Here is a 12124-nt window from a genome sequence, read left to right as displayed (position 1 = left end):
ATATCGTTCTGTATATATAGTCTGCCATAAAAAGGTATTTTCTCGCCTGCCTGAATTGTTGTCTTGAAGAAGCAGCATATAAAAGCATTTTGATGCTATTTACAGTACATTATTGACTGATCACAATCAATTTTTTCCCAAAAATATAATGAAAGGGAACCATGTTAGGGTATATTTTAGGGATGCCAATCCCGGGGCATTTTTTCAATCCCGGGATTGAAAAATGCTCAATCCCGGGATTGGCCTCCCTAATAAAAAAATGGCCCCTCCCCCAGATGTCAATATAAATTACTGCACCCCGCACATCCTCCCCGTGTGGCCGTGCCCATAGTCTCTGCCCTGTCACTTACGGCGGCAGTGGTGGTGACAGGGCACAGGCAGCAGCAGGACATCTATCTCCGGTGGGTGGGCGGAAGGCAGGGGGCGTAACAGCGGGCGTCTGTCCGGGTTTGGGACAGTGTGCTGTGCTGACAGGCAGAACAGCGGCCGGGCTGCGCAGCGTGACGTGATGTCAGGGGTCATGCTGCGCAGCCTGGGCGCTGCCATGCTTGTCAGCACAGCACACAGTCCCTCCCAACTCCCGACAGCAGCACCGGGGGTAAGGAAGAGTCAGCCGGGCAGCGTCTGAGCCATATTCTGGTGCTCAGCGCTGCCCGGCTTTAAGCAAAAACTAATGGGGTTGCTAATCCCGGGATTGAAATCCCGGCGATTTTAGGCCAAAATCGATCGGCCTCCCTAGTATATTTGGACTGCTGAACCATTACAGTGAAAGATATGCTCTTAGCTTAGCTGCCACCAAAAGTATTTTCGGGGCTGTGGCAAATCCTAAATGATACCTTACATCAGGGGTGGCCAAACCGGTCCTGAAGATCTAGCACCAGTTCATGTTTCTCTGGCAACCTGTGGAACTATAGTAGGAATGAATGCAGAATGTTTGAAAATGTGACAGTTCATAATGACTGGAAAATGTGGACCATTGGCAGATCTCGAGGATCGGTTTGGCCAGCCCTGCCTTACATGGTAACTGTGTTGTTCCTTTTCATCTCAGATTAGAAAGGATTGACCAATAAGTCAGGGCTGCCATGGGAGTCTGACACAGGAAACATATCTACAGAAAAATGTAGGTAAAAAGAAATCTGCCCCAATGGTGGTAATTTTATGGGTCTGGGGTGTGTCTCTGTAGTATTAGAATTGCATATGTATGTATGTATGTATGTATGTATCTATCTTTCTATCATCGTTGATATTCAGAATTTTATTATGGCAATATTGAATTTGTCAGTTTCTCTGAATACTTTACCGTATTAAAGCTGTAAGTTGTGTTGAATCTGTAGAATCCAATTCTTTATTTAATTTTGAATAGTCAATTGTAGATGAAGCACCTTTTTCAAGTCTAGCAAAAAACCTTTCCTTTTCTTCCTGTTCTTCTAATGTATCCAGGCCGACCCCATAGTGTGTTTGATGTGGGCCAGAAGCTAAAACAGAATCTAAAGTAGAAAATGAGCATTCATTACATACACATATTATATACACATATATACACACACACACACACACAGGGGGGTATGCAATCCAGGATCACGGCTGTCGATCCCTGCCGACAGCCGTGGCAGGGATTACATTTCCCACAAAGAGAGAGAGTTTAAAAGGCAAAGCTTTCTAAGAGTGCATTTTACATATAATATTCATTACTAGTAAAACCTGCTCAAAGCAAATGCTCCGAAAACTAGTAAGGTAGCGTGTGTGAGTGAGATATATGTAGTTTAACTTGCTGCCAACAGAGTGATTTGGTGACACACAGACACTACAAATTATATATAATGTCCTCTTTTTCTAAACAAAAGACAAATCTACACATGCAGGCAGATACGCGGGTATAACACATTTTACAAATTTTAGGGTAGATGTATGAAGCAGTGATAAGGGAGGAGAAGTGAGCCGTAGAAGTGGCCCATGGCAACCAATCAGCTGCTCTGCATAATTTAATATTATGCAAATTACAGATGTTACTTTAGTGCGGATTGGTTGACATGGGCACATCTCCTATGGCTCACTTCTCCATACCTCTAACCCTCTGTGCCATCTGATGAAAATAGAACTGAAAAAAATAAAAATAAAAATCAATAAGAAGAGAGGTCATATTGGAAGAAGCTGGAGGGCAATTGCTTGATATGCCGACTAGCAGCTGGGAATTACAACACAGATCAAATGTAAAAGGAGGAGAACAAGGAGATGAAAGTGACATTTTCACAAATAGCTATACCCTCCAATGAAGATCTTAAGTATTTTTATTTGAAACATAATGCATAATCACCATCAATTTCTAAGCTGTCCTTCTCTATTGATGTAATCAGAGGATCTATCGATTGTCTCATTTCTTCAACTTGATCATCTTCTTCTTCTTCAACCTCTTCTATAGGCTGGGATGTGCTTTGTGATTTCAGAAAGCTCCGGCTTGTCCCTGCCAGATCTACGGAATAAGGCATGTTAACATATTACACATACACAAATCAAGAAAAAGGCTGGCACTCCGGGGTCTTTTCAAACGTGCTGTATTGATGGCAAAAACAAGGTAGTTTTTGCCATCAATACAGCACATTTGAAAAGACCCCGGAGTGCCAGCCTTTTTTTTGATTCTTCATACCGACTTGTGGAAGGGCACCAGGGCAGCTGAATCATATCGGTGAGTGCCGGGCCGCACCAACCTATATATACACACACACACACACACATACTATTTCATCCATATCTGATGAATCTCTAATATACAAGATTTAACGATGGAGGTTGCAATGCTCTTAGCGCCTATAGTCTGGAAGCACTAGTGCTGCTTTCACACCGCAAAACCTGCTTAGACCAGGTATTTAAAACTTTTTTTTTTTTAAATACTCAGAGCAAGTTTAACCCCTTTCCATCGCATGTAAATACCTTGTCTAAAGCAGGTTTTGCGGTGTGAAAGCAGCATCACAATATGTATACTTATCTCTTCTTTTCTCAAGCAATGTAACAATGTCTAGCTCTCTGGATCAGTGACAGAACAGTGTAGCCAGGACCAAACCCTTAGCTGAGACATTACTGCTTCACGCACACCACACTGCATTCAACAATTGCACACACAGCCCAAAACACAGCTGTATTAGTACATGCATGTACTGTATGTTCCCTGAGGGGTTCACCCCATATGTCAGAGAGAACTCCTTCTCTCCAGCACACACCCTTGTCATGCCATTAGAGGAGAATGGGATCCTGGTGCAGTGACTTACAGTTCTGTGCTGCTGCGCCCTCCACTCTCTGAAGTCTCTCTCTGGTGCCGGGTACACTGAGCATTAGCTGGTCCCTTCTGAGCCAGCGCCGTGCATATTTAATAAGCCGGCCGCTCATTACATATGTGCATATGTAATGAGCGGCCGGCTCATTAAATATGCACGGCGCTGGGGACCAATAGTGCTCACTGCTGCCTGGGTACCGTTTCAGACAGCAAAAAAAAAAAAAAAAAAAGGGTCTGAAACGGGTAGGATTATTAAATAATCTTAATGATGTAGTATCTTTTACAGTAAACAACCTAGATGAACCAAACACTTTCTTTAGATGATAACATAATGGAATTGAGAGAACTTTAGGGTATATGTATGCACCCCATAAAACGCAGTCAATGTTTGAACACATTTTACCATCAGGGCTTTCTGGACTGTCAGAAGAGGGAGGATCAGATTGGGGATCTAAGCAAGACTTGCTTTTTGAATTGTAAGATTCTTCCAGTGATATGCATTTATCCAGTGTCCTGTTAAGAGATGAACTACAAGGAATCTGCTCTACTACATTACAATGGGATAATGAAAGGAAAATATAAAGACAGGAAAATAGAACCAGGGGCCAATTGGAAAGGAGTGGGAGAAGAAAATACAAGAATAGGTTAGTTAATACTTATAGTACTCAAAAGTTAAAAAGAAAAAAGCAGCACAAGTTGAATTTTTAAAAGGAAATACATAACCACAGTAACCAGAGAGGGAGGGGGAAATTGACTAACATTGCCGATTAAGGCCGATCTGCAGTAGGAACGGGATCAGCCAAAAATCCGAGAATACAGCTAATTTACTAAAATAATGTATTCTCAGGATTAGTATTTTCCGGAGGTGAAGCGATTTGTAAAGGTCAAGTGTGTGTTCTGACATAATTAACCTTTGTAGTTTTGGAAACCACAAAGTTTCTATGCCTATTTAAAGAGAGCTCCACTTGACTGACAGGTCAGCGGAGCTCAGCCATTTGGGAGAGTCCTGCTGATGTGGTGCTCCCTGATTGGCTGCTGGATCCTGCAGTGACAGGAATCACAGGGGGACTGGCATTCGGAGGAAGGAATCCCATATACCAGGTTTTTGCAATTTTATAAAAAAAATATTTATCCACGTGGATGCCTACAGGGACCGAAAAGGATGCGATCTACACCAGTGGAATGGTGAATATACATTTTTTTCACAGGTACCCTTTTGGAATTTTGACAGGACAAAAAGTCCCCCAAATTTTTATAGCAAGGACTGGTCCAAGAATCCGGTGCTGGTTATAGAAATACCTGGGGAACAAGTTTTTTCTCCTGTATTTCTGCAACCAGGACTGGCTCAAAGAGTTGAGGGCTGGTTATGCTCATGGGGGAGACCCCATGCCAATCTTGGAGTATTTTCCATTTGTATTGTCTGCTGAATTCGTAGCCGAATTTGGCAGTACAAATGTTAGTAAATGAGTAAACCACCATAGAAATGGCCATATATGGCCCAGTTCTATAGAATTTGGCTGAGCATACTGTACATAAATACAGCTGATAGTAAATAAGCGGATGCTAATTTTACAGTTGTATTTGATATCGAATGGGTACAAATGGATGCATTTGTACCCATTGGATCTTAGAAATTCCTCCTGGAGAGTAGTAAAAAAAAAATAAAAAAAAAAAAAAAAGGAAAAATTAAACACTTAAAAGAAAATCAGGTTTGCATCACTTTATTTGCCAATCATAGATCCAGACAATATTAAATTATTTGCTTATGTGGTCAACTTCTGATTGCACTAACAGACCCCCGCTTGCGAGATGCTGCGCCAATCATCACATGCTACTCCATGTGAATTGTGTGGCGATACTGGTGCGACAAACTACCATGAGCAGTCGGATCGCCGCAACTATGCTTTTGGCTACATTTGTATTAAACTGGCCTCAGAAGCCAGCTATCATCCAAGTTGATCTGTACTTGTATAATAATTAACAAGATGCAAGCCATATGGGTTTTCTAAATCACAATGCAAAAATAAAGTATGTGTGTTTATGAAGATGGAGCAAATCCTTGTTTTAGTGTTCAATGGTTGAAAAAAAAAAAAAAACTGTGAAACTCAACAGATAAAAATCTGACACTGCACTTCCGGGGGTGTTCACACTGTGCCAATTTGCTTGTGATTTGATTGACAAAATGCATTCGATTTGATCTGTACTATATAGTCTTGCCTGCACAGTCTATTTTTCCATTCGATTTAGATGCTGTGCATCAGGTTCGAATGTGGCTGAAAACGGTTTGATGTCCTTTTGATTCGATTTTGTTTATATAATTTACTTTTTTGGGGAATACAATGTATATTATCAAGCACCAAATAAAAAAGTACCAATATGGCAGCTTGTAACTGATTGTTTTCGAACATCTGATCCCAACCTATCAGAAACAACTGATGGGTCGCTCTGTTGCTTCTTCTGTTTTATATAAGATTGTGGTCGATGTCCTTAAAGAACAAGAAAGAAAAGATTTAGGAAAAAAAAACCCATACAAACAAGAGGATAGCTAAGTTAACAAAGCAGGCAGAAGATAGACAGTAAATAAGTAATTAAAGCAAGAACATACAAATCTCAGTTATAGGGAACAAAAGAAAGCTCAAGGCAAGAAGAGGAGGGGAATATACAGAGGTAGTGGGAGCAAGATACATACACCAGAACACAGGGTGAGACCTCCGCCCGAACAAAGGGTGGAATGCATGTTGCGGTAGCCATCTTGTTTCCGGCCGTGGCATGAAGTATTTTCTGCTCAGTGGAATGCAATAAATGTGCAGCAAATACTGATGATGAGAGAATTAATGCACCTATAGTTTATGGAATTAATCACCTATTTATGGTGTATATAAGTCCCTTCTGCCACGTGGTAAACGGTGCATTTTCAAGTTGGATACCAGTACCACAAGGTTTGGTGTTGGGGCCTATTCTATTTAACATATTCGTTAATGAAACAGAGAATGGGATACTAAGCAGATTTCCCATTTTTGCGGATGACACAAAACGGTGCAGGGTGGTTAGAATGGTTGAGGATGTCTCCATTCTACAGAGGGACAAACTTAATGAATGGACTGATAAATGAATATCAGGTTCAATGTAGTTAAATGTAAGTTTATGCATCTCATAAAACATAACAGTGTGCGACTTATACACTAAACGGTGTAGAATAGGGCAAATCAGAATTGGAAAAGGACCTACAGTAGGAGTCCAAATTGACAACAAACTGGAATGCAGTGATCAGTGTCATGGTGCAGCCACTAAAGCCTACAGGATACTGTAAAAATAGGGGCATGGAAACTAGCGAAGACAATGCAATTATGCCACTCTAAAAGGCACTGGTTAGACCTCACCTGGAACTTTGAGTGCAATTCTGGAACCCATATTACAAAAAGGACATTTTGGAACTGGAAAAAGTCCAGAGAAGAGCAACCTCGCTAATAAAAAGGATGAAGTCTTTAAGTTAGAAATACAGGACTAGTAAAAATTGGGAATGTTTACGCTGGAAGAGAGATGTTTAAGGGGAGACATGCTGAGGGCAATATTCTGAACTATTAGGCAACCTCTTTGCTATGAGATCTGAAACTAGGTCGCAGGGGCATGCTTCAGACTAGAGGAGAGAAGATTCTGTACCCTTAGAAGGAAAGGGCTTTTTATGGTCAGGGTAGTAAAGGTACTGAACGCCTTTCAGTCCGGGATTTAGAAGGACAACCCAAGACGATTTTAGTGAGAGTTATCCATGGCAAAGTTAATACTTTTTGCAAAGAACATATTTTCCAAATAACCTGGTGGTTTAATATGTTCTAATGTGAGTCCAATGTGCAAATAAAAACCCCTTTTGTCAAAAAGGTGCTGCACTGTTTTCTCTTTTGTCTCTGTTGAAGGAAAATGTTTTGATCTGGATTATCAGATTCCACGCTGAGAATGGGACATTAGCACATTGGGAGAAAATGGATTTATACTAGATATAGGATATAATTTAACCACCATTTTTGTGTAAACGTCATACTTACCTATACCTATTTGTGAAAATCCTGAACGCTTGTTTGATATTTTTGTACAAAATTTACAGCATGACATAAATGTTAAATAAATATATACAGTTGATAGCTAAAACAAGAACAAAAAATCTCAATCATAACCGGTTTCTGTCAAATCTACCTCCATCGTCAGAGTCATCCTCCGCTGCCCACCATGGGGAAGGATCTTTCTTTTTGATTCTTTTAACTTTAGGCTTTCCAAGATTTTCAAGCACAGCTGATTTTTTATTACTGTCAAAGGAATCATCTGAAAGGGACTAAACAAAATGCAGAGCATACCATGTAACTTAAAGGCAAGCTAATAAAACAAACATATTTAAGACAAAAAAAGTTTATGCTAAGGTAAAAAATGTTTAATTTCAGCTAAAACAATGATTCAATATGAAAATCCTTGTACAATTTGAATATCTAAAGAGTGCATTATAGGTAACCACCAACAAACAGCACTATTTAGTGGTAACTCTTACAAAATGCATTGATGAACAATAATGTTCTGGCTATTTATTTTTCATTAGGGACCATGAGGCAGGATATGCGGTCTTTTACAGTCACACTGTGCACATATAACAAGAGGTGACTTAACTGGTTACAAAAGTGTTACAGTTTGTACAAATTCAGCCTCCTACACGCTACAATCATGGGTCCTCAAACTGCGGCCCTCCAGATGTTGTGAAACTACAAATCCCAGCATGCCTTGCCACAGTTTTAACACTCCCTTATAGCAAAACTGTGGCAAGGCATGCTGGGATTTGTAGTTTCACAACATCTGGAGGGCCGCAGTTTGAGGACCCATGCGCTACATGCTTATTTAAAAGATATTTCTCAGAAGGGCCTTTCTGAAGGATATTGTTTAAAACGGGTCTAGTGTGTATGCTCAGTATTGTTAACAAAGCCTCACCCTGTCGTCTATGGATGCAGCGAAAATTGCGGTGCTTGTGTATTATCTGGGTGCCCGATATATCGCATCGCATGCCACTAATGAAGTCATGCAATGGTACCCGATTTCAGGGGTTTTAAAACCCCATTGTACGATTTTTATATCGCGTCACATCGCATGCCATTATAATGGCATGCGATGCGACGCGATTATAGCCGATTTGGGCTTATTCCCATGTTAAATGTACCCTCAGACCAGATTTTTAATTGTACACCCACCCTGATGGGTAATCACTATGTTAAATGCCCCCCCCATTGTCAACGCAACCCCACTATCAACGCAAACCCGAAGCGCGGCGAGCCCCTGAGGGGCGGCGGTACGCGTCCTCCCACCTTTTCATACCCCCACTATCCACGTCGGCATGGGGTTGATTTCAGATAGTGTGGCGAGCGCAGCGAGCCACCGAGCCCGAAGCGTGGCGAGCGCAGCGTGCCCCGCGAGGAGACGCAGAATATATGTGAAGTAATCCGCGTCCGCGCTCACCACACTATATAAAATCAACTCCACGCAGACGTGGATAGTGGGGGTATGAAAAGGTCGGAGGATGCGTACCGCAACGCTCACCACGCTTCGGGTTGGCGTTGATAGTGGGGTGGCGTTAACAATGGGGGGCCATTTAACATAGTCATTACGCATCAGGGTGGGTGTACAATTAAAAAAATCGGGTCTGGGGGGGCATTTAACATAGGAATCAGGCATCTGGGTGCCTGTACAATTAAAAATCGGGTCCAATCGCGTCGTGTTGCAAGCGATGCGACGGATTTTTGGTTGTACAATGCCCTAAGATTAAAAATAAATAAATCGGGCGCCCAGATAATACACAAGTACCAAAATTGCCAACACCGCCAGCAACTGCATAAGTTGGGGGGGGGGGGGGCACTGATAAAGCACATACTGCTAAACGGCTACAACGTACATTGCTTTAGATACAAAGGCCAATCTGTCTAACAATTACAATTTGAACATACAGAAGTGCACAGGGAAACGGTTTGCTGTATGGAAATCGTCGCACACATGCATCATTTCTCACATGATAGGACAAGTTTGTAGTCAATATTAAGAAAAAGCCACATCTGCAGTAAAGTAGGTTTATTTATGATTAATTATACACGGATCTGCACCTATGTGAACCAATTAGACTATATTTAGAACAGTTACTAAAGGGGCATATTTAGATGGGCATAGCTTGTTGAATGTGAGATTAGATAGAACCGGGGAAAGGGGGGTAGTCTTAATTCATAGGCTACATCAGTGGTTCCCAAACTGTGTGCCGTGGCTCCCTGGGGTGCCTCGGGACACATGCAGGGGTGCCGCAGCTTGGTGGTCCAGGACCAACTCAAATTATTAATGGTTAATTATTTAGGAGCAAAACCAGTGCTGGTGGCTGCCAATCATAGAATGTGTACAAACAGAAGCAAATCCTGCCCTTTACCACATAACTGCCGCTAAGAATCGCATATAAACCCAATCTAATAAAAAATTTTGGACCTAGGGGTGCCGTGAAAAAAATTCTGATTCTCTAGGGTGCCGTGAATCAAAAAAGATTGAGAACCTCTGGGCTACATGATTAAAGCTATACCTATATATTGTAAGTTTGTGAATAGGCCCTTCCTTTCTTGGTGTCTGTCGGTTATTACCCAGTTTGGTTTCTTCATTGTTGTGTCCAATTGTAAACTGCAATAGAATATGCTGCGCAATAAAATAAACTTAATAAAGAAAAAAAAAATCTACAGATGGTGTTTAATATTGGGGGAAATAAAGCAAAAAGGTAAATTTGTCATGTAAGTATCCCCATACAAACCTGTTGGGCTGATTTAGTGAATCAAAACAGGGCAACGCGACAGAGATCAGAGATAAACAGGTACATTGACTGTCTGCAAATGAATCAACAATTGCTATAGAATTGTAAAATTAGAACACAGGGAGAGATGTACTATAGTGCTTCACGCTTTGCCTATTACTGAAGAATTACTGGCCTATGTTGTTGGGGAGTGAAAACTCTCTTCACCGCCAAGCCCTGCAAGCGTCACAGTGCAGCAGCCTAGTGCTAATGCGCTGTGTCTCACCTCCTGGCTTGCTCCACTGCCCATACACAAGAACTCTCATGTGCGGCAGAACACAAGCAGTGCCCTGCAGGACAGAACATAGATTATTAATATTTATTTATATGGGTTCTGCAGCGCCTAACAATACATATATATTGGCAAGCACTGAATAAAAAATTATAAGCAGAACATCTGTTATGCAATAGTATGGTATCACATTGGATCTGAAGTAAATCAGATGAAAACTGATCGAATTGCTGGCAGCAAGGAGAGCCCCAGATTATTAGTATGTCAGCCCCAGTAGCCACACACACACACCACTGTCAAATATACACAGTGTTACTTACCTCTTTTAAAAACTGTTCAAACTGCTCATCCAGCTCCTCTTTTGATAAGCGATGCGCCATAGCTGCTCCGGGCTCAGCTCTGCTCATAAATAAATAAATAAATAAATAATCATTATTAGTATAAAGGCGTCTATTACAAGGTATATATGCGGGCAGATCACAGGTGAAAGTGTGTAAGGAGTGATGCGTGTGTAAGCACGGCGGGTATACAGACGTTTTAAGACACCTACCACCCAATAGTCCCCGGTTCTGGGGGTACAGGGGACCGCAATACAGGGATCTGTACTAGTAGTAACCGTGGACAGGTAACCGGGGGCACTTCCCTGCCGCCAGTATTCCCGCCCACCGCAATGCCGGCATAGCCAATCCCTTGCTTATTCTTAACATCCAATAGCGTTCCGGTTTTACCACGATTTCTCTGCTGAATCCGGAGCCCGGCGCGCGTTGATTGGCTGGCTTGTCTCCCGCAGCCGACGCTAGTGTGTTGCTATAGAGACGCTGTGGCGATGACTGTTGTTGTGTTGCAGGATCCTGGCAGCCATGTGATGTATGTCACAGCACACTGCCGCTGCTTTTATTGTAATCCTGCATTTTGGAGTTGATGTGTTTTCGAAGTATGTGTAACTAAAAATCAGTAATGCACCGGAAAGGGATTAGGAGAAATTCGGAAAGGACCGGACTCCGGAACTCCCTCCACCGACGACGACTGCCGCTGTGAAGTTCTCTGTGAGCGTCTTCCTGCGCCGTTGCCTCTTTGACACCTGTCACTCTTATACGGGGACGCGCACAGAGATCTGCAGAGCGGCAGAGATCAGGGCTCGGCGTTCCAGAGCCCTGGCCGTTGCGGCTCTCACCAAGGGAATTACTACCTAATCCTAATCTGTCACTCACGATCATAGGTTTTAAACATGCGTGCAGGACGGCTCCCATCTCATCCCATCTCATTGCATACCATAAGGTTTAAGGTGCCCACACACGCACCGATCGCTGCGCTCGCCACGCTTCGGCTTGGCGTTGATAGTGGGGGTGGCGTGGGGGTGCATTTAACATTGTAAGCACCCATTAGGGTGTTTATACAATTAAAAATCGGTACTTGTGTACTATCACGGCTCCCATCTCATCCCATCTCGTTGCATACCATAAGGCTTAAGGTGCCCACACACGCACCGATCGCTGCGCTCGCCACGCTTCGGGTTGGCGTTGATAGTGGGGGTGGCACTAATGTTTGCTTACAATGTTAAATGCACCCCCACACCACCCCCACTATCAACGCCAACCCGAAGCGTGGCGAGCGCAGCGAGCCCGCGAGTGGCGACGGTACGCGTCCTCCGACCTTTTCATACCCCCACTATCCATGTCGACGTGGAGTTGATTTTATATAGTGTGGCGAGCGCAGCGAGGGGACGCGTAATACATGTAAAGTATTACGCGTGCGCTCGCCACGCTTCGGGCTCGGTGGC

At 42.7% G+C, this 12124-nt stretch overlaps 1 protein-coding gene across 5 annotated transcripts in view; it reads right to left on the bottom strand.

Annotated features, from left to right (window-relative positions):
* The window catches only part of CEP162 (centrosomal protein 162), an 84283-nt gene extending 73066 nt beyond the window's left edge, over window positions 1–11217 (bottom strand). For 2 of the 5 annotated variants that reach the window (XM_083177113.1, XM_083177115.1), the window contains exons 1-6: window positions 10895–11005; window positions 10665–10743; window positions 7457–7592; window positions 5641–5754; window positions 2315–2470; window positions 1301–1487 (exon numbers count right to left, since the gene is read on the bottom strand). In XM_083177113.1, coding sequence (XP_083033239.1) covers window positions 1301–1487; window positions 2315–2470; window positions 5641–5754; window positions 7457–7592; window positions 10665–10724 — 653 coding nt within the window. In that variant the 5' untranslated portion in view covers window positions 10725–10743; window positions 10895–11005. The other 3 variants (XM_083177114.1, XM_083177117.1, XM_083177118.1) reach the window with 3 other exon arrangements.
* Between the last annotated feature and the right edge of the window lie 907 nt (window positions 11218–12124).

This window comes from Crinia signifera, chromosome 3 (assembly GCF_055691185.1).
Source record: "Crinia signifera chromosome 3, ASM5569118v1, whole genome shotgun sequence".
Classification (NCBI taxonomy): Eukaryota; Metazoa; Chordata; class Amphibia; order Anura; family Myobatrachidae; genus Crinia; species Crinia signifera.
This window is presented reverse-complemented; position numbering and strand designations above follow the sequence as displayed.